This window comes from Oreochromis niloticus, linkage group LG6 (assembly GCF_001858045.2).
Source record: "Oreochromis niloticus isolate F11D_XX linkage group LG6, O_niloticus_UMD_NMBU, whole genome shotgun sequence".
NCBI classification, from domain to species: domain Eukaryota; kingdom Metazoa; phylum Chordata; class Actinopteri; order Cichliformes; family Cichlidae; genus Oreochromis; species Oreochromis niloticus.
The window spans coordinates 25445951-25470095 of record NC_031971.2 but is presented as its reverse complement, the minus strand read 5'-3'; the positions used below and the strand labels follow the sequence as shown (position 1 = coordinate 25470095).

The 24145-nt window shown below is 39.6% G+C and overlaps 1 protein-coding gene across 3 annotated transcripts in view; it reads right to left on the bottom strand.

Annotated features, from left to right (window-relative positions):
- Positions 1-243: 243 nt before the first annotated feature.
- rhbdl3 (rhomboid, veinlet-like 3 (Drosophila)) overlaps positions 244-24145 on the bottom strand; it is a 67707-nt gene continuing 43805 nt past the window's right edge. For all 3 annotated transcript variants that reach the window (XM_005469953.4, XM_005469955.4, XM_005469956.3), the window contains 6 exons: positions 20374-20598; positions 18874-19022; positions 11076-11188; positions 3954-4054; positions 3182-3242; positions 244-2224 (listed from right to left, as the gene is read on the bottom strand). In XM_005469953.4, the coding sequence (XP_005470010.1) occupies positions 1953-2224; positions 3182-3242; positions 3954-4054; positions 11076-11188; positions 18874-19022; positions 20374-20598 (921 nt within the window). In that variant the 3' untranslated portion in view covers positions 244-1952. The remainder of the gene's footprint in view (positions 2225-3181; positions 3243-3953; positions 4055-11075; positions 11189-18873; positions 19023-20373; positions 20599-24145) is intronic.

Sequence of the window (24145 nt, the reverse complement as noted above, 5' to 3'; positions counted from 1 at the left end):
GATTCTACATTGCTAAAATATATTATTGTAAAATTGTGTGACAGATGGACAAACAGCATCATTAAAAAACTGGTATAGAAGAGGGCAAAATCAATCCATACGTCTTCTTAACCACTTTTCCAGTTCAGGGTCAGAGGTGGACTGGGGCCTGTCTCAGGTGTTACAGAGCGAGAGGCGGGGTCCACCCTGGGCAGGTTGTCAGTCTATCACAGAGATTGCAAAAATCCAATACATCAGACTTTGTTTCTGTATAAAACTGTTTAATGCACTCCAGTATTTACATATCAAATCTAGAAAATATGCACAATGTTAAAATAGCAGTGATTTACCCCTCATTCAGTTTTGTACCATAGCCCTTATTATATACAATCCCAGGCCATTAATAATCAATTTTTAAATAGGACACATATAGTATATAGCTAACATATCACAATGCAGACCGACCAGACGATTTACACAACATACCAATATCACAATCTTTTTTTAAAAATCAACAGCAAATACATGTTAAAATATTAATCTGTATTTAATTACATTATGTTTGTGCCAAGCAGTTACCAGTGTAACATGAGGTTAGAATACAGTACAGTTTAAGACTTACAGCTTGGGGCTGGGGTCGCTTTCTGTCTCGGTTCAATCAATTAACAAATTAAGTTGTGTCAGGAACTAATGAGAGACCATTGATTTCTTTGCCCAGTTGTTCCTGAACTGAGAGGGAAACAACCCCAGCCCAGATGTATTCGAGGTCAGGCATGTGTGTTTGTCTACATTTGGTAATGAGGAAAAAGAAAAAAAGAAAAGATTTATTCAGAATGGCCCGGATGTCTTTACTGCTGTGTGTTTTCATTACATTTCAATAAATAAACTTTTTACTCTTTGCAGATTTTTATTTTTACCTTTGCAAAAACTACTTAAAATGAAAATAATTTGACTCTTCTTGGTGTCAGTAAAACATTTGTTAGAGAAAATATAGCATTCAACTGACAAATTTAGACCTATTTCACGTCAAAAAAAGCAACACTTGTTACGGGCTGTGCTCTTGCTGCTATTAACAATGTTTTGGCATATTATTTTTTGAAAGCGAAAAGACTGAATGGCACTTCTGCTTCTTTTCTTTCCGCACACACAATGATACATTTGTTGCACTCCTTCCAAACACAAGAAAGACACAAGTTTGAGGTTGAAATTGTGCCGAACACAAATTGACTGAACCCTGAACCCACAGTCTCCTTCAAAAGGTAAATTCATAATAACCTCTGAAGGTAAACTGTGCCTACACACTCCTCCGTTTCCTGTGAAACTTGGAGAAGATTGACTATCCTGTTGCCTGTTATATCCTCTCATGCTCATGGGGTGCTTGTAATGATGACAAAACACCAGCTTAGACTAAGTTCTGATATACTCTCCTTCATTTAGAGGAGTTTCAGAGACTTCTCTCTTCAGAAAATGGTTAATAATGTAGGATTTTACTGCTGTCACCCTACACTACAGGCAATTGTGCAGAAATACTTTCACCAGGCTGATGTCTCCATGAATAGGCACCATTGGATCGAGGGAAAAGAGGCAGAGAAGGTCAGGCCATGCAGACAGGTCTGCTTCTGCCTTAAGTCCCACTGGCTGATACTCTTGACACCAACATCCAGCAGACATGGAGACAAAGAACGAGTGGAGATTAGCTTGTATGGTGAGTGTGAGCCAATGTAAGGCTTAACCAGAAAATGTAGCACACGTGTCCAAAAAAGTTAGGTGTAACACAGAGGGCTGCTGCATGCCAAGTATCATTGCATCGGAGCACTGGATGTATGAGCGAAGTGGTTGTCAGACAACTCTGACCACCTCAAGATGAGGCTCGGTTAGTGAAGGCCCGGGTGACTCATCCAGCCGGGCGGTCAGGCGTCTACCAAGGGAGGAATAAAAGGGATACAGTGTCTTCTGTGCCTCTAATAAGCAACTCATGGTGGTGGGGGCAGTCGCACATCAAGCAGGCTGTAGGCAAAAATGTTCCAGAAAACAGCGCAGAGCACAAACAAGGTGTAGACACAGAAAAATATCCAAAACAGGGACTGCTCCTGGAGCCGCTGCTCATAGTTCTGCAGAACAACCACACCAAGCGTCAGGCCGACCACCACTCCTCCCAGGTGAGCTACAAAGCTGGGATTTGGGCACGGAGGAAAGGCCGGAGGGTAGAACCGGAGCCACACTGCTCGACCAAACTCTACACTCACTGTGAACAGAAAGGAGAAAGGAAGACATAATGGCAGCGAGATGTGAGCATGTAGGTGAAAACAGCAGCACTTTATTAAAAATAAACAGTCCTGACTTTGAGGTAGATGAGCTATGATAAAAAAAAAAAGATGTCCAGATTTCTTAAAATAAGACATAAAGCAACAGTGAACCTTTGTTATACAAGTTTCAATTGCTCTCATCCTTTCTCCTGTGTATTTGACTCGATCTGCTCCTAACAACCTTCTAGTGGAACTGGGGGTGAAAAATTCGACAGTCCTTGTGCTGCTGCAAAATTACATTCTGAAGTTTTATGCAAAGTTATTATGAGGCTTCAGCTTCAATAGCCAGGATTATGCAAATCAAGTGGATGAGCATGTTACACACTCAAAGTCAATATTAGTGCAAATTTCCCTCTTGAGGTTTCACAGACATATTTTGCTACTGCGTTTATGTGGCAGGATAGTAACAGAGCGAGGGAGGATTTTTATTTGATTTAAGACTCACTGGAAGCAACTCACCCAGCTATTTGGGTGGGGTGTGTCAAAGGTTACAAGCAACAGAGGAAATTTATCAGTGAAACTGGCACGACTACAGTTTTTGATTCACTGCTTTTTTTGTTGTTGTTTTCTGTTTTTGGAGTAAATCACTTGTCAGATCTGGGTTGCCTGGAATCCCATCTAGCCTTGCAATGCAGTTTGCTCACATCACCCCATTGCACTGCATCACAACAATCATAGTGTCTTAGCAGCGAGAAATCCTTCATGTGCTGAAGCTCCAAAGCCAGAAAGCTTATTATTGTAGCATTTGGGAGAAAATAAACACTTTTTTTTTTCAAAAACAGGAACATTTGTTTTGACATAATTAATTTGTGGTGCTGAAGTAGTAACACAGTAAAACGTTTCTGTTGAACAAGAAGTGTTAAGAGTGGGAGTGTGGCATATTTATTCAGACTTACTGCAAACCAGAGCCATGGCCATCCGAAATAACTTAAACTGACACTTCATTCCTGACCAATTCTGCAAAGAAGAGAAAGAGAGAGAGAGTGGAGAAATCATAATGAAACACATTTCTGATGATAAAGACAGAGCAAACTCTGCTAGAAGAGAAAGTCCTCCTCACATACACACTCACACACCCACACACAGACATGCACGACCACCTGAAATGACCTTAGATTGTGCACTTTGTCTGAATTCACGTCAATTTTAAAGGCTCCAGAGACACTCTGACCCCCAATCTGTTCTTGCTGTGTTAGATAATAAGATTTCAGTGGAGAGGAGGAACACAAACTCCTCCATACTGACCTCAAGAATGCTGTGAAGGATGTGGTAGGATACATAATGAGAACCCCACTGCACATAGAGGTTCACCTTGACTGATATTTGCTACATGCGTCTAACGACCTGCTGAATTGGTTAGACCAAACAGAGTAGGCATAGAAGTCAAAGGACAGCAGAGTGCATTGAGATGGGATGCATTTTATTCACACTCTGTCACGTAAACATGTGCACACGCTCACATGCTTTTCTGATCTTTGAAAGAATGGGAGAAAACTGACGGTGAGGAATGTATGGCATCTGTAGATAAAGCGGCACCTGTCGAGGCGCCACTGTAGGCTACTTTGATGATATGACAATGATGTGTAGAGACAGGAACACTGAGTGATGTGGTAATCACTGATACACATGTGCACACACATAGCATGTGCATGTAAATGGAAAACTTACCATTACTACATTGGCTAAATGTGCAGAGACCAGGGCGTAGACTCCCCCAGACGAGCCAACCACCGGAGCCGTCATATCTGTGACAGATACGGCCAGAGACCCTGCAGTGATGATAAAGGCCACATGTCAGTGAAACGGCTTTTGGTAAATTTATAAATAAATGACGCCATCATTTTACTGTCTGATACCCTTGGATCAAAAGGATAATTCATTGAAGAATTATCATTTCAGTCAATCTTTGTTAAAACCTTTGTTTAAAAAAAAAAACGCTGGGGTTTTTCTTTCGTTTTTAAAGCTACCACTGAAATTTGAAGTAATGATCAAAGCCAAGGGGGTATTTAAAAGCTGAAATTAGACGAGTATCCAAAATAGCGAAATATATAGGATTTCATTCAACCACACCTAAGAAAACATTCAAGAGCTTCAACTCCCTGACTTTCCTTAGAATTAATTCAGTTTAACTTTATTTAAAAAATCTATCAATTATATATTTTCAGTTGAAAACCCCCCCAAAAACATACTTTAAATATCAGCGTTTAAGCAGGCTGTCACAAAAACTACTTAAATCTCCAAAAATAATTTTTTCTTTTTTTGCCACTTTAGAGGAAAGACAAACTTAACCAAACCACTGACTGTATCACCAGCAACCTCTGGGGTCAGTGTGAAAGCACAAAAAACTGCAATTGCCCAAAAGGCCACTTGAGGACGGCTTCAAAAGCAACTCAGTCAGACCCCCACAGGCTCCTCTGCAAAAATCCCAAGTTCAAAGCAAAGAGAAACATGTCTACAGTTTAAATGTTTTGGTCTCTGTAGCCTCTGTTCCTTTCTCTTGAGAAAACTGTACGAGAGGCTTTTTTTAAAACTAATTTTTTCATATCTATAAATCCTCCCTTTTAAAGTTGCCACTTCGAATCATAGGTGTGTGCATGCTGTTGCTTCTTGTGGCGGAGGTGTGGCTCAGCTGCAAGAGAGGAGTGGTGCAGTGAGCTCAACGGGGCGGTGCTGGGGAGGCAGGTGAGAACGCAGCCGGTGGCGTTTGGACTGATGATGGTCTTTTTTCCTCTTTTTAGTGAGGCGGAAGACGAGAGAACTGGTTGTTGGAAAAGCTGAGACCAGCGCTGACCAGACTGTGGGTTGTTGCACAAAGAACCCTGGATAAACGTGACATCTTGGGGCATAAACAGTGTTTGTGTGGAGTGCATTCTACACTTTTTAGCATCTCTTTTAGCAAATGGACCAAACTGTACGTATGCTGCAAACTTTCTATAATATGACAGAATATTACATGGTACAAGACTTTCTTTATTTTTGTGTCACATATTTCAGTCTTGAGTTTTAATTTATTCAGGAGGAAATACTCTGTGACAATATGTCTAATTTAAACTGCTTTCACACAAGCTGTGACCATTCGTGCACTGAATATCTATTGTGAATGGCATAAAGGCAGCTTTGCTATTAGCTATTTAATGTGGGTGTATTATATACAGACCTCCGTGAACTGAGGCTTACTCATACCGTAACAGCACACGCTATAATTTAATGTAAGACAAAAGCAATTCAAGCAGCAAGGAGCTGCTCTCTTTTGTGCAACTGGTGGCAATTCATTGCATACACAAAAGATCCAATCACGCATAGCAAAGTTTAAACATGCGGACATTCAGAGGGTGAGACACATTTGTTCTCACTGCACTCACTTTACAAGAGACGGAATAAAAGGAAACAAAAAAGACAAAGAGGCAGACATGTTTAGCTGGGCTATTCAAATGTGCAAACACTTACAGTATCTGTTATCGTCCCTTTCCTCTCACTCATTTTCTTTCTTCATTTACACTTTGTTTCTCTTTTCCTTTCCTTCACTTTTTGGCACTGAATGTTTACTGTATTGATGCAAAGTACATAACACACAACTGCCCACACTACGAAAGAGGGCACAAGGAAATGCAGATAAATATTCTCACATTCACTCTATGTTCTTCCACTCTTGTTCTCAAAGTATGAATATGGATGCATATTACATATTTCTCCTTTAAGCAATACACAATAAAATGTGCATCATATACTCAAACACATAGAAAATGTAATAGGGTTATTCTCCACCGTTTCTTTTCACCATCTTGATTTTGCTACTGATGCTTTATTAACTTTCTATAGATGAAGATTAGATTTTTTTAATGTCTGGTACTGGTACCAATAAATTCAAATTACATTTTTAAAATGGAATGGAAACTCTTGAACTGGATATTTTCTATAATTCTGCACCTTTGGCCAATCCCATAATGTTTAAATTAATGTTAAAACCCGGTTTAATCAATGCTCAGTTTTACTTCTTTTTCTGCCTAAAGCTATCTCTCCTTTATGTACAGAATTTATTACACCATACTTTATAATTCATACATGCTCTATTCCAAAAATGTTGTAAAATGTGAATAAAAAAAAATAAAATAAAAGGAGCATCTTAGAAAAGCAGATGTTCACCAGTTTGTTGAACAACTTTAGATTGATGCCCCTCAACATGAAATCTTGAAGATTTTGAATCTCTCATCATCTACAGTACATAATATGTCCACAATGGACAAGGCCAAACATTGGTATTTGATGGCAAAAGCATGGGGCAATGCATGAAAAACATGCAATATTCTGTCACTGAAATCACTGCATGGACTCAAGAGTTACTTCCAGTAATTTCCACAAATGTTATACTATCCACAAATGCAGGTTCAAGCTCTCGCATGCAAAAAAGAAGCCATATGTAAAATGATCCAGAAAAGTCACCGTCCTGTTTGGGCTAAAGGTCATTAAAAATGCATTGAAGCAAAGTAGAAACCAACAAAAATGTGACATTCTTTTTAGAAAACATGGATGCCATCGTTCAGACTAAAGAGGAGATGGACCAGCTTGTTATCACCGCTCTGTTCAGAAGCCTATATCTCTGATTGTATAGGAGCACATTAGTGCCTATGAAATTGGTAGCTTGCACATCGGAAATTCATCTTTTTCAGAGAAGACCTTGCATATTTTAGCAATGTAATACTAAACCACATATGACATCTATTACAACAGCATGGCATTGTATTAGAAGAGTCAGGCTACTGGCCTGTCTGCAGTCCATCACATTTACCAGACTTGGTACATCATGAAATGAAAAACACAGTGACGATGGCCCACTATTTAGCAGCTAGACTCATTTATATGACAAGAATGGGATTTTATTGAAAAATGAACTACCATAATCTGCCACTCAAACATATCTAATCCTTTACTCTTAAACACTGTCACCCAAAAACAAGCAAAATAAAAAAGAACAAACAAAAAAGAACAATTAAAAAACAAGATATTCAGATTCCTACCCTAACAGATCTCTCTTTCTCTCTCACACACACGCACGCACACACACACACACACACACACACACACACACACACACACACACACACACACACACACAAAGAGCAGCTCCACCTTCTAGTTCCTGTGTTTTGGAAGTGTATCTCTGCAGGGTGACCTCCATCTCTGTAATTACCTTGGTTTAATAACATTATTTTAGCAGTGTGCTTCTGTGTGCACATAATCTCACACACGCAAACACACACACAGACAAGGACACGGTCTCTCATAGTCATTCAGGAGGCCCCAGGAGGCCTGTAGGTTTTACAGTTGAAAGTGGCAGCTCATTTTTCTTGGCTCTTCTTCCAAACTGCAGCGAAACAGCCAGGCACATGAGGAGAAATAATAACGCACATCAGTGCTCATAATGAGAAAAATCAACAGCTTGGCTGCATGTTGAGCCAACTGAATATACCGAGCCTTTACAGTAGTGTTTTATGTGTGTGCCCTTTGTAAGTGACCCCCCATGTACCCATAGTCAAGTCTTTGACTTTGTGTAGCTGCTCTATTGTCTGTATGTCTGTTTTGTCTGGTCTGAGCCTTAGTTATCGTTGTCCGCTGCTGCACCTGTCTTATATCCTTTGCTCTGAAAAGCCACTTCTTGTCTGTTTTCCATAAGGGGAGCTATGAATGTTTCCATTAAAGTGTCAGAGTGTGTGTGAGCCCTAGAGGGTCAGAGACCCTTTTCTGAGTCATTACTTGACCTCTGAACTATGCCTTAACCTCTGTATGTGCCAGCTGAGCCCTTTTCTGTTTGATGCAATATTTCCTCACATAGTAACCTAATAGTGTCATTATGCAGCAACAGAGTAGTTGCTTGTCCCCTAATATGTAAGGATTACACTAAAATGTTTAAATGGCCTCAAATCAAACAAAACATGTAGGAAATGCAAAGTTTTTTTTTAATATACATTATATTTGCCTCCCCAGAACCCAGACCTCAACATTTATGGAAGCATGACAGAACAGAGAAGAAACAAAGATATAGAGCTATCACGTGTTCTTCAAAAAATCTGGAGAACTGTTCCTCCAGAGTACTTAAAGAAACTTGCAAGAAAGCTTGTCTAAGAGAGGCCAGACTACATGGAAGAATTCAATTCAGTTCAATTCAGTTCAGTGCAAATTACAACAACAGTTGCCTCAAGATACTTTATATTGTAACACAATATAACCAAGAAAACAAAGAAAACACCAACAATCCAACAACCCACTATGAGCAAGCACTAAATAAATAAAGGTGGTCTTACCAAATATTGATTTACAAGGTTGTTAAAGTTGTATACTCTGTTCTTCTGAAGAGAATTGGTTGTAGAGTTGTGATACAAACAAAACCAAAAATAGAAAAACTGAAAACACTTTTGTATACACATGTATGTGTATATTAATTGAATTGAAACAGACTCAGAAACTTTATTGTCATTGTAGCAATGAAACATTAAACAATGCAAAAGAAGAATAAAAATTAGAATAAATTATCATTTATTTTAATAAATAGTGTGCAAAATAGTGTTGCACTTCTCCCCATTTGCCGGTTCTGATGTAAATACCTATTTAGGAGTGTTGTGAAAATACCAACGGTATTACGAGTGTTAGGTGTTTATAAACAATGAAATAAAGCAAAATAAAATAGTCAATTATTCCTTCACTTCAAATGAAAATATCACGAGAGAAAAAGTTACTTACTCAGTGGCTGTGGCTATTGTGCCTTTGATTAACTCCTCATATCTAAACCAGTCAATTATTATTCCTAATGAGTTATGCATGAGGCGCTGTATTGCAGGCCATAACTCACTAGATTCTCTCCCGAGTAAAATCCACCTTAAGTCTCAAACGCTGATTCATGTCAATTTTTATTGTACCATTTTAAAAATAAATAAATACATAAAAATTGAGGTCCAGCGCTTGGTGACCTCATAGATGTTTATGGCCATATGTCCCTGTGCACAAGTTCAAATTGTGCCCTTACAATGACCTCGACTGTTTGAAAGACAAAAAACAATCTAAAGCCGGCCTTATATTTGATTTATTACGCTGATAAAAGCATCTAGTGTAAAGAATAAAAAGCTCACAGTAATTCTTTTAAAGATCCTTTACACATATGTTTGAAATCATATACAAATACTCAACAAACAGGTTCATTCATGTTAAAAAACTACAGGCATCTCTGAGTAGGATCCACAACAGTGCAAATAAAAGTAAGTAAGTGAGAAAAGATAGTAAGGAAACACTTCTGGCATTCATGCCACAAATTTTATACACAATAAGTCAATTTACTGTAAAAGATTAATATAATTTAGGCTAAAAGGGGCAAAAACTAACCATTAAACCTCAGTGAAAACTACATTTTTTTTATTTAGTTTACTGTTTACTATTAGAAAGTTTTTATTAAAGACAATAATAAATCTACAATCTACACAATACATGTGCTGTATATGTGATACATACACAAACATCCGGTTCTTGTTAAATATGGCAGATTTTGGTTTGAGTCTTTCTGCTGCCAAATTTTACCTACTGAGCTCAGTCAGACACAAGAAACGCAAACATGGCAGCCGGCGCAACCACACTGCAACTCCCCTCTTCCTCTTGGTGGTCGATATCTAATTAACAGCAGACATTTGTGTGTGTGTGTGTGTGTGTGTTGGTCTGTGTGCATACGTAAGTGTGAGTGATTTATGTGCTCCTTCCTCATTTCACTGTGAGGTTAATGCTACAGGCCGCCGCAGCTGGTATCCCCAGGGGTGTTTGTCAGTGACCCTTGCGGTGCACGCACAGGCACACACTCTCTTACACACAATGGGGACTCGCAGACGTGTAGAGAGAAATGTTCATGAATATTAAACAAAACCTCAACGGCTGCGATTCATATCACACAATCTTTTTTTTTCAGTCTATCAGTAAAAACCCTCTTTTCCCGCCACGAGGCATCATGTTTGTAAGTCTTGTCTCAAAAAGTAGCCCAATATTTCCACTCCAGTTGTTTTGCTAAAAATGACACCCCAGGGTACAAAAAAAAAATGTGGTGGGGGGGGCATGAAAACAGCAGTGGGGTGGATCACTGTGCTGGAGATTACAGATTCAGTGAAGAAAAACATGAGCTCACACACACACACATGCTTTGTCTCAGCTGAACGGGCCTGAACACTCAAATTGCACCAGTGCTTGAGGTTGATAGGGGAGTAGGAAGGGAGCAGTGACATTTTGTTCAAAGCTGTGTCCACTTTTGCTTTCTCATTTGTAGTTCCTCTCCTAATTCTCGCCCAGCTCTGCTTCACATCCATTTCTGCATTTCTCATATCCTGGCTCTCCTCTTCAGACTCTGTGTTATTAGCATTTAAGAATTCATCACGTTTCTCTTTCTTCATCCCCCCCGATTTCATTATTACTGTGTGTGTTTCTCTGATTGAGCTTTATTTGAGATGACTCTCTTTGCTCTGCCCTTTACTGAATGAATATGGAGGACGCGGGGGCTTAAATAGGGGCTCTGAGAACCCCCTGCATCCCACCATGTCTGGTAGGAGGACAGAAACAGAAGACCATCTGTCCTGAAAATGCCACACACATATGCACAATTCTCTCCCTGACCAGTATCCACCAACATACGACGAAATCTGATAGGTGATTAAATGCATAAAACAAGCAGATGGAACAACGACGGAGCTGAAAGGGAAAACCCCGCCATGTCTGTTTGTGTTTTCGTCCCTGGGAAGCAGAGAGACAGTGAAGCCACACACCTACCTGCTAACACACCACACACATAGACCAATCCAATTCTCAGGGCACCGTGGACCATTTCTAGAGGGACGCCCACCAGCAGCTGCATGGCCATGTTCAGGCTCAGGTGTTCAATCCTGTAACATGAAAAATATATATCCCTGCACTTAATACAGTAGCAATATAAAAAGGTCATTACAGAAACGTGAGTGGCACATGAGGTATTGAGGTCACACTGTGAGGCCTCGACATTCATCCTCTATACAGCCTACACACTCAGAGCAGGATACAACAAATGGAGCTCAGACTCCGCAGTTATAGTGGAGTGTAATTTATTTTGGAAAAAAGGTAATGTGTCATTCCAGAAACATTCTTCCCTAGAAACAGCCCCTTGTCATTTTGACAAGTTTCTTGAATCTAAACTGGAAGCTGGTTCCACAGAAGAGGAATCTGAAAACTTATGTGTGCATTGAAGGACATGTTCTGGTCAATAATGACTCCAAGGTTCCTCACAGTGTTACTGGAGGCCAAGGTAATGCCATCCAGAGTAAGAATCTGGTTAGATACCATATTTCTAAGATTTTTAAGGCCAAGTACTATAACCTCAGTTTTATCTGAATTTAGAAGCAGAAAATTTGAAGTCATCCAGGTCTTTATGAGACATTCCTGCAGTTTAACTAATTGGTGTGTGTTATCTGGCTTCATGGATAGATAAAGTTGGGTGTCATCTGCATAGCAGTGAAAATGTATGCTATGCCTTCTGATGATACTGCCTAAGGGAAGCATGTAAACAGTATTGATCCTAGCACTGAACCCTGTGGAACTCCATAATTAACCTTAGTGCAGGGGCATCGAACTCCAGGCCTCGAGGGCCGGTGTCCTCCAGGTTTTAGATCTAACCCTGTTTCAACACACCTGAACCAAATGATTAGTTCATTACCAGGCCTCTGGAGAACTTCAAGACATGTTGAGGAGGTAATTTAGCCATTTAAATCAGCTGTGCTGGATCAAGGATGCATCTAAAACCTACAGGCACCGGCCCTCGAGGCCTGGAGTTCGACACCTGTGCCTTAGTGTGTGAAGAGGACTCTCCATTTATATGAACAAATTGGACTCTATTAGATGGATATGATACAAACCACTGCAGCGCAGTACCTGTAATACACACAGCATGCTCTCATCGTTCTAATAGAATATTATGGTCAACAGTATCGAAGGCTGCGCAGAGGTCTATCAGGACAAGCACAGAGATGAGTCCACTGTCAGACGCCATAAGAAGATCATTTGTAACCTTCACTAAAGCTGTTTCTGTGCTGTGATGAGCTCTGAAACCTGACTGAAACGCTTCAAATAACCAATTCCTCTGCAGATGATCTGTTAGCTGTTTGACAACTAGTCTTTCAAGGATTTTTGAAGAGTATCTAGAATTTAAATTTTTGAATTTATGTTGTCATAGATGTTGTCAAATGTTATTTTGAATTAAAACACACACACACACACACACACACACACAGATACATTTTCTGCTGATTAACATAGCTCCTGGATTTGTTTTTGTGTCTTTTAGGCTTAAAAACATTTCCATAAAAATTAATATTCCTCCTCCATCTACACAAAAAGAAAGAAAGATGGGGAAGAAATGGGGGTTGGTCAGTTTGCATAGTTCTCCATTAAGGTTTATTTCTGAAGCCAATATTTACAGTCAGTTTATGATTTAAGAATCTGGGCTGCTGAGCTGTTGACAGGATTACATGCTTTGTTAATGTGTGTGCACGCATCTATTAAGTGTCTCATAATTAACAACTAAATTTCTTACTATACTGTGTATTGGTGGTTCAAAGCAGTTTTTTTCCACTGCAGCTTTTAAACACTGCAAAATGTAATAAACACACAAATCCACCTTTAGTTTATCTACATACGCATGATATATCATCGCATATGATACATTTATAATGATTTTTACCCAAATTTGCAATGAAAGAAACTTGAATATCAACATTTTCCCAGCCAGAAAACCCATGTGGCCTCATCATTCACTTATGAATGTGTGACACAACATAGCATGGCACTCAATTCCAAATCTTAAACATGTATCATCTGCCTAATCTTGACAAATATGAAAACAGACATGAAAGTGTCAGGTTTTGCATTTCTCTCAAGCGACATGCTGTTTGATCATATTTAATTAGTTTTATGTCGCATTAAAAGTGCAAAAATGACCACTTTCATGACAAATTCCTTGTATGTGACATATAAGTCTTTAAAAGGCAACTTTTTTCTCCTGCTTCTCTTCTGTATACTTTAAAAGTGAAGACATGAAAGTGATAAAAAATTCTGTGATGGCAAAACATTTCTTTTTCCTCCTGCGGATGATTGGCAGGAAACGTACTGAACTCTGGCACGAAGAAATAGTGAAACAGAAACTCTGATAAGAATCAAATTCTGGGTTCATGTTTACTGGGATGGGAAATGTTTTTCACACTGTGTAAAAGTAAATGGGAGCTACCTCCTCAAAGAAGAAGAAAACATGATTTCATGAACGATACAGAGCTTGCAAAGGTATTATCAGAAATAAAGAAAAAGGGCAACTTGGATGTCACAAAGAAAGGAAAAAGCCATATAGGAAGGAAATAAAAATATGTCCCCAAGAGTAAATGTTTATCTTTTATATCAAAGTCTTATATGACTCATGTCTTATAATTTTATCACAAAAGAGCCCCTTTCTCCATTTTTCTCATATAGCGTAATATTTACTTGAGCCATACTTAATTCTTATGTTTTATGACACAAAAGCAAAAGAGGCTAAACAGCATAATGTGAGATATGAGTCTTTTGAGATATACAGTACAATATACATGGAAGACAAACACTCGGATTTTTGACGAAAAAGAGAGTGGCCTCAGGGAACAAAAAAATCTCTCATTATTTTTATGTTCTTTTAGTAGCGTGTCCTTTGTAACTGTCCACTTTGGCCTCATTATTCCAAAACTTTAATCAAAAGGCTGAGGTCGTACATTGGTAAGCTGTCAGCGAGGCAAAGGGAGGTGAAAGGATAAACAGCCCGAAAACAAGTCCAAAAAGTCACACACGAGGAGACCTATTAGACACAAGGAATACACAGAAGACGAGAAACTTGTCCACATCTGACACTGTGCGCATGTTTATGTAAGCTATATCCTAATTAAAATCAAACAAAGAAACAAAAACCCAAACAATGTCTGTATATAAATGAAGATAAAATCTACTCAACGCCAACCTGACTCTCATTTAATAAACTTATCACTACCATAGCTCACCAGGAAACAAAATGCTTATAATAGCTTATAACCAGAAAAAAACAAGTACCAAATTTACTTTTTTTTTTACAGGTAATTTGAGGCGCTACGTAAAATGTAAATAAAAAAGAATCCAATGATTTCCTATAACATAAATCCATATTTTATTCACAACAGACCACAGGAAACATGCTTAAATGTTTAAAATGAAACATTTGACTATTTCATGAAAAATAACAGCTCTTGAATTTGATGGCAGCAGAACATCTCAGAAAAAGTTGGGACAGGGAGAATAAAAAGGCTGGAAAAGTGAGTAGCACCAAAAAGAAACAGCTGAAGGAGCATTTTTCAACTAATTATGTTAATTATGGCAACAGTTAGTAAAATAACTGAGTATAAAAAAAGGATATTAGATAGGCAGAGTTTCTTACAATGAGCAGAGACTCACCCATCTGCAAAAAACTGGGTCTGGAGCAATTTCAAAATAATGTTCCTCAACTTAAAATTGTTGGTACTGAATATTTCATCATCTATATTAAATAACTTCATGAAATAATACAGAGAATCTGGAGAAATCTCTGTGTGCAAGGGACATGGGCAAAAATCTGTATTGTATTTCTGTCCTGTTGCCTATATCAGACCAGAACGGGACAGCATACCTCCCCTAAAGTTTCAGCAGTTGGTCTGTTGGTTAAACAGGAGGGGATGCTAAAGGGTGGTAAACATGGCCCAGTCCCAACTTATTTAAGAGGTGTTGTGTTGCGGATTGCTGTTCTGTTTTTCTATTATTATAATCGCGTTGGTCATGAATGCACAATTTTGCTTGGCTCTGACTGTTACCTCAGAGCCCAGACTCAGTCTCCCAGCTATGAAGCTTTGAAAGAAGAGAAAAAGAGTCTTTGGTCAACTAGAAAGGGTAAAGCCAATTCATCTGCTTGGAAATACTTTTTATTCAAGGCAACCAATGAGGAACTACAAATATAGAAAAAAATTCAAACAAATGCACAATGCTTCAGAAGCCAGTAAATCTCCGTGACCTTAGTAGTGACCAGAATGATTACAGTGTCTGCCATGATTAAGCAGCTCTATCACAGAGTCGCAGAGACATGCACCCAGCATTTAAATATTTCAAAAACAACAAAAGATAAAAGAGGTGTGCGGCTGCCATAAATGGACCCTAATCTGCTCACAGCTTGTGGTTCAATGTGATGACTGTAAGCAAATGATAGCTTTGCACACAAATACGTACACCCACACACACAAACACACACACACCCTGTGCCCATCACAGCTAGAGAGTCCTTCCAGCCAAACCTCAGTCAGCAGCTCAGGCACGTTCGGGTGTCACAGCAGAATCCAAAAGGAGAGCAGCTAGCATAATCTGGCCTCTCAGCCTCTCTCTGCGTCTCGGCTTTGATAACTCTCTCTCGCTCTCTTCAATCACTTGGTGTGTTTTTCTGTTTCTAAATTATCCTGACGTCTCTTTTTCAGCGAATGTGTGAGAGCGCTGACAGAAACGAAGAGAAAGACATGGCGATGACTCTTGTAGGAGTCCCGTTTTTTTCACTGTTTGACAGGTTGACAGAGGGTTCCAGTAAACGCTGCGTTTACAGACAGACTCAAACAAAAATAAACAAAAACATTCCTAAAACAAATAACCTCTCTCTCTCTCTGTCTGACACACACACATGCTATTCGTTCAACTCAGGCAAGCCCAGTAATCTAGTTAGCTTGAAACAACGCAGCCACCTCAACTACAAAGGATCGCTCAGCGATCAGAAAGACAATGGGGATATTGATTAGCTGGGAGAAGCCTGTTCAGAGAACAACTCCCCTCCAGATAACAGCAGCTATATATTTCTATACCACTAATGAGGCTGTGAGGAACAGGCTGCACTGTCAGGCAGATCCGTGGATACCCATGAGAAGCCCTATTGTGTCGAGATAGCCGTGGCCTTTCAGGGCACTCAACAAAAGCACTGTTGAATCTTACTGTCTTTATCGCTGCTTCACCAAACTATAGAAAACCTTATTGTTAGTTCACGTTAATGGAACAACTTTAGCAATCTCTTGCCAGTTTTCCACAAATGTTAAATTATTACACTATCATCAGGTGCTCAGGCTCCTCTGATTATTATTGTAGGTTACATCGTCCCTCATTATACTGAGAGCTGGAGAAACACAGCGGGGCAGAAACTTGTTCCCAAACGTTTAGAGTCCTGGTTTAATCTCAAAAAGCGCTAATCTTTCTGAAGGCTTCACACTTGCTACAGACATCCTTCTTGTGCTTGTGATGGAAAGTGAGAGCGAGGAGAGAGAGAGCAGAGCAGACTCTGTCTGTCTGAGAGTCTGCTCTGCTGAGGGATGTTTTGGGGCCAATATTTACATTTTGTTTTAGTGTTGGGAACTGGAGGGATCAGTGCTGCTGAGCTGTTGACAGGATTACATGGTTTGTAGATGTGTGTGTGACTCTCACTCTCTGTTTGTGTGTGTGTGTGTGTGAGAGCGAGAGAGAGACAGAGGGAAACAAGAAGAGAAAGTGGGCAAAATTCAAATATGGTAATATTGGTATCAGTCAGTTGCAAAGCTTTGTCAGTGCCAGTTTTAATGTGAGCGTCGAGTATTATCTTGCAATACACATCAAAGTTCGTCTGCACCAGTGGATAAATGAATCAGAAAACCAGCCTTGACTTTTGTTAAAGGGCACTCCATTTCTGCGTCTGTGCTCTCTGTCAGTGTTAAATCAATTACAGCTAAATAAAGAAAGACAAGACTTGTGCATTTTACACTCGATGATGCATGAGTCTATCTGAAGTGACATGAATTGGGTTACTTTGTCTCTAAAATCTATAAAAACTGAATGTATTTCAACATTATTTAAAGATCCAGAGTGGATCAGTGATCAAAGGTTTATATTCTCTGAATAAATAAGAATATTGATTTTCAGTCTGTAGGCGTTAGAATATCTTTGACAAAACACGATCCATACAAGCTGAAGAAGTTCTGCTGCAGTGTGATATAAACGATCATTCTCTGCATCAAAACGACCAGCATCATGGATTTCACACAGCTGTGCGGTAGCTACTAGTTCAGGTATTAGCAATTAATGTGGACTGTCATCAAGTGCGACCTGGGCTACCGCTGCTGAAAGCAAACAGCACAAATCAGCAGCTTGATTGCAAATATGCAATATATCTGTTTAGGAGAGAGCAGCCAGCTACAGATGATGGAACATTTAAGGATTAAATTGTGCAATCATAGTAATGCTTTTAAAATATGTTTGTTTTTTCCGTGTGATTAATCAATAAACGGTTCGTGCAAAAACTCCCACATTCATAGGCCTCTGCTATGAAAAGCAACTGCTCCATGTTTTCTCCGTTATAGTCCTCCTAAAAGCGAATCTTGTCACCCAGCAGCCATCTAGAATTTATATTAACTTTTAATCAGGATTCTTTGAGCTCTTTCTCTTCTGACAACGCATAACAGGGTTCCTGCATACATTACGTTACTGCATGAAGCTGAATATTGTGATCATCTTTCAAACTTTTTTAAGGGCACTGTGCTGAATTCATGTCACTTTGTGTGTTTATACATAGCTTCCTCAGTCAGACTGAATAGATCCCAACAGTCCCTTTTTCACTCAGCCACTTTCCTTGAGAACCGTAATCATTTCAGTGAGTTCCTCTGTGATTGGGGTGTGTTAAACATCGCTCCATCCTTTCCAGTTTATCGTCTCACCATGCACGAGCCCTGCCCTCACACTGAACCAGGTTCTCTTAAGTAAATTACCATTTTATTAGTTCTCTTTATTGCCTGAAACTACATTTACCCAGAAGAGTAATTAAACCTGGATGACCTGGCCTGAACTGAACAGATAATAATATAGTCAGAGAGGAGAGGAGTGGAGGAGGGAAGGAGAGGAGAGGAGGAGACTGAAGAAATGTAGAGGTCGTTTTATTAAATCTGTCAAGTTGATATTTGGTGTTTTCTCTTTTTTTGTGAAGAGTAACTGTAAAGATAACTGTTTTCTACACTCAAGTATGAGCACATATAACACACGTTACAATAATCCAACTACAAACAGTTGTTAGAGGACCTGTTTCTTTCAGTATCCCACATGATTATTAGTCCGTGTTCATTTGTTTTGTGACTTCACAGACACTGAATTGACAAAATTAATGACTGCATCCATCGACTACGTTTCTCATCTCCTACTTCTTTGTCCTGCTCGGTCTGTTTGAACGAAAAATCACTGCTGTATATTTCTGTTGATGAATCTGTTGCGTAACTTGTGCTGATTCACTTCAGCACCTCACATGCCTTAGGTAACACGACCCCAAGGCATCACAGTTATGCGGCGCTTCAAATTAGTGTTCATCAATATGTCATATCCACCTAAAATGCTACAAGCGTACCTCCTTGATCTAAAGGCTGACATGAACACACTGTAGCAGATAATTTCATCTAAAATATGTCACCAAGTTGTTTCCAAGATCAGAAAATCTGAATGGTGGCAAAGTTATGAAAAGCGCTAGATTTAAACTCACCCAGTGTGCATGAAAATGTAGCTGAGATACCTCCAGGCCTGGGCTCGTAGCTGAGGATGGTAAGGTAGGGGACTCTTTAGGAAGGATGGACTGGACACTTGCAGGACCAAGCGGTCCATCTGGAACCCATAGTACATGAACACAGCTACCTGGGAGAGCAGAGAACAAACAATAAGTGACTTGCTGTAGTAAGTATCTATGATAAGAATAACAAATACACAAATCCATCCATAGATTATTATAGAAACAATGCAAATATATTACTTCAGTAATTAGACAGGAGTTGAGCAAAAGCTTCTGATTTAATATTGCTTCAATCAAATTAACCTGGAAAAAACAGCGGTGGCATCAACATCAAATACTATTGTTTTTTTGCTTTGTTTTGTTTTTTTTAGGGGATTTTGGGGGGCGGAGCCATCCCTTTCTCACAAAGCTTTGGATGTTTTGCATTTTGTGTTTTGTTGTTTTTTTCTAAAGTTTTAATTCAATGATCTGAAACATTAAAGTGTAAAAAACATACAAAAAATAGGAAACCAGGAAGGGGGCAAACACTTTTTCACACCACTGTATGTTTATCCTATTATTAAGTGGGTCTATTCTGACCCCGCCATCCCAATATCACAGCAGAAAAAGAGACTTCTCAGATAGGCAACATGTTATTCAGTCTTCTGTTGTACAGTTTTGATGAGTCTCTTTTTCTCAGCTGACATCAGTAAAAAAAAAAAAAAAAAAAAATATGTGAAGAAATAATAATTTAAACTAATTTATCTTCTCCCAGTTACATCTCCCATCCATCGTCCACCCTCCCACCCACTACGCCCCTGCGTGTGCAGTGATTTTTCTCCCTTTGTTCGGTAGAAGGGGCAAAAAGGGTTCTTTTGACACTGAAGGTTGCAAACCCCTCACCAAGAAAGATGAAACCTGGACACATCTGGGTGTCCCAATGGAACAATGATTGCAAACACACAAAAACACACAAAGAAAATGGTTTAGGAATAGATACAGCAGGCTAACATTAAACTTCTGGAATGATCTTCCCAAAACCCAAACAGATTTAAATGAAGAAGAGTGTCCAAACACCCAACCAAAATCATGCCAGGAGCTTGTTGATGGCTAGTTCAGGGACATCTTGCTGAAGGACAATTAACGAAATATTAGTGGCTGTGTATGTATTTATTTGCACCTTTATTTATAATTTTAACCCTGTGTGGATTAGAGAAACTTGTGCAGTCAATTAAAGATTACATTGTACAGTCGTACAGTCGTACAGTCATTCCACCTGGAAAAAGAACAGCTCAGAGAAATCAATAGCTCAAAATTACTACGACGATCATGTCCATGATGAGTGTATATAAATGTCTGACCACAACTGCATAACAGGCACACGGACATCAGACTAGAGGTGCACAAGAGGGAACCGTTGAAAAGGATCATGGTCAATTCATATTAAAATGTACTATTACTAAAAGATTCATCACATTTTATGTTCCATCAACTTACCTCTGCAATGGTGATAGCCAGGATGAACCAGGGAGGGGGACAGTAGGTATAGCTGTCAAAGTACCACTTGCGGTCGACCTCACGGGGTAGCGTCTCATAGGCAACGTGGCGGACCAACCGTTGGGACAGTCCTAAGCCTACCTCGTCTCTGAGACTGCAGCCTTTTAGCTGCCTGCTGCCCTGCAGAATGGCCCTCCGGAAACTGTTGGAGCGCTTGTTGCTCATCTATCGAAACAAACATAAAAAGAGGAAGAAGAAATATTAAGAATGGAAGGAAACTGAAGAGGAGATGGAGGTAAATAGAAATAGTTTAATATAACTATAACCATCATTATTAAAAGTCACTATCAGAGAGTTTTTTCAACTGCTGCTGTATCTGCGAAAGCAGATACCGCCAATACGGTCATCACAAGTACACAGCTCAGAAACCCACCCGCTGTTCAAATCTTCTGTTTACAAGGGGCAGCCAATCGAAATAAAGTTGCTTCAAAGGCAATGACAAGGGAGATAAAACGGCTTGTTTCAGGCAGTCGATGAACTGAGGGACTGCACCAAGGCCCAGGATAAAAAAAAGGATTATATTGAACCGTGAATCATTCAAAACTACCCAGGCCGAGAGTCTAAGGACAAAAATATGAAGCAGGAATGTGTATGATTTGGGGCTGTTGGCTGAACAAAGGCACTTTTCACGCTTTTATGAAATCCAATAGGTTAAACGATTAACTGACTAAGAAAATAATCTGCAGTGAACTGATAATGAACACTGCCAGCCACCCTACATTACACAGTACAGACACATACAGGCATTAAAAGCTAACACATCTTTTGCTGAACAAACATGTCCATCACAAACCCGTCCACGGAAAAAAGGTGCAAAATCCACAAGAAATGAGGGATTCCAGGCTTTATCGCATTTGTAAATGTTTAGCCGTTTCCAGCAGCCTTTGTTTGAGCGTAACAGTACATTAAGAAGGCCAGAAAAGTGAGAATAATAATAGGAATGTGTTTTAGCTATCTGCCACTTAATTATCTTTACATTTTCCACAAATGACCAGAAGAATAAATATTTGCACAAATCTTAAGAGTAACTGACTAAGGCCCTTTGTTTTGAAGAAATTCTAGTTTATCCTTTCCAGCTCTCTGCCTAAATCACAGCCGTCTCTATGCTGTTTATTCCACTTGCTGTGTGTTTTATAAGATTCTTGTCCCACATCTCCATCCTTCTCTCGCTCTGGCTATCGGTCCCAGTCTTTCCCTCCTCCCCCAATCTGTTTCTAGCTCCGCTCTGTTTATGTGACACTCCATAACTCAATTTTACGGCTACGTCTGTGTCTCTAGAACTGCAGGAAGCCCAGATGTGTCAGTTAGCAGATGCTACTTTGAGGCAATAAGGATGAGTGTTATTGTTTTCAGCAAGGCCAGAGATTGGGGGAAAAAAACATAAATGTGATGTGGCAGCGTAGCTGTTGGCAATAGAGGTAGATGTGGACGGTAATACTGGATCTTCAAAAGCTACAACTTTAAATTGGCTTCAAAACTGGGATGTGTAAGAAAGCTTCAATTGATGTTTATTCAAGTACGAGCACTGGCTTATCAGAAGGAACATTTTAGTTTAAAGCCAGCAGGCTTATCTTCTTGTTTACATCTCGAAAGCAAAGACACTTATCACAGCTAAGCTCAGTTTAACAGAAACGGCACGAGAAACATAGATAAGAAGAAATACACGAAATCAGAAAAACAATAAAATCTCTGAAGAGCTGTCCGATAGTTCTTCTGACGCTTTTTAATGAGACTTTTAGAGTCTCAGCACTCATTGTTTGGAGACAAACTTCAAAAAAGCCAATTATTTCAGCCTTTATATCAGTCACAGAGAACTGTGGGAAAATGATTACAGGTTACCATGGCCACTTCGAGACCGCACACCGAAGCAAGCGCTCTCACAGACATCCCCCAGGCAGCCATGCCCCATAAAGACAGTCAATTCTTCGTGTGAAGCAACTGTGATTCCTCTCGTCTTTGCGAGGCACAAAAGAAAGAATAATGTTCTGTCTGTTTTCTCGCTGCCAAGAGGAGAAGGGAGAGGGGCAGAGAAGAGGTGAGAGGCACTGATGAGCGTTCGGCTAGGAAGAGACAATTTCTCTGTTTGATCAGTGGAAAATATAATCAGAGAAAAGAGACGGAACAAGAGACAGAGGAAGAAACAAGTACAACATGAAGGGGACGGAGAAGGACAAATAGGCGGAGGATCAGAAGAAATATGATGAAGGCTGTAAAGAGACTATAGAAGTGTGTTAGTGTGCAGTTTATGCCTTAATCACCTCCTCCGTTAGCCCCACCAGGTCAGCCCTGAGTTTCATCTGTTTTGTTGGATTACCCTCAGTTTTTTGGCAGAGCCCACAATGTTGGCATCAACAGAGCGGCTTTAAAAAAAACCACAGACAAAGACACACACGCACGCAAGGTGGTCACAAGGCTTAACTTTAACCGCAACACAACATCATCCGTCCACATTCCTGGTGGACTGCTTTCCAAGCCAAATGAAACAATTAAAACAACTTCCACTATCATAACAGAAAATCCTTTCTCATATGCCACTGTGTGTTTTGGCATTTCCAGAATGCGTCTTGGATCGCGTTTCACTGTCTCCACGTGTTTTTCTGCCTGAATGTCGACGATTGTGTCGAATCACAAAAAAAAAAAGATGTTGGGAGATCTTACACCAGCATAAACAAACGTCCACATAAAAGAAGAAAAAAACTAACATAAAGCTCAAGCTCTCTCAGGTATACATAACACAAAACAGGACATGCGAGCACGCATCGTAGGTTATGAGAGTTACCTGAATTTATTCCACTCGGGCGAGAAACAGAGTGGTTAAAAGTGTAGATATTTTGTAAAGTATAAACACATTACGTAGCCATTTTCTGCCCAGGAAAACTGTAAAGAGTGATGTATGAGAGAGAGTTAAATACAAGGAGACAAATGTAAAGGAGAATGTAATAAGCATACAAAATAAAAAAAGAAATAAAGAGCTGGAACCTGCTGGTTTATGCAATGCAAGAAAGGCAGATGGAAAGGTAAAGAGTTAGAGAGGATGAAGAAATCGAGCGAGCAGTGATATGAAAGCTAACTGTGACGGAGCAGTGAGCAGGCAATTACTGACAATCACGCTGATGGACGAGCTGTGGTGCAAGGGAGAGATGGCGCAACAAATAAAACCCTCACAGTTTGTCTCTGTCTGTCCTTTCCTTTGCCTCCTTTCCTACTATTCCTCCCTACTCCTCTACTCCGCTCTTTCTTTGCTGCAGTCCTTCCTTCTGAGATACAAATTTTATACAATTTATGACCCTCTGCCTCAAGCTCCCAGTTTGCCTTTGGTACTTTTGAGCAATCGTGCCTGCGTGTTTACATACCACGCATTTCTTCAGATAGTCGTATGATGTTTCACAAGCCTTTTCACAGAGCTGTGGGTTCACATGTGAAGGATCCCACCAACAACATTTTTACTGTCGATCAATCAAAATAGTTCAATGTTAGTGTTAAGGTCATCGAAATTCAACTACTGCATACTGGTTTAATCGTCACCACACGAAGTGTTGACACCTTTAAATTGTTTATTCAAAGGAGAGCAAGGTAACACATTCTAACATTTTAGCAAGTGAAAACAGTAAAAGGTACAGTATATAATAGTTTTCTTTACAAACCTCTTCTTAAAAAAACATAGTATGTTTTTTTTTACAAAGCTCAGGAAATGTCTAAAGATGATCAACCT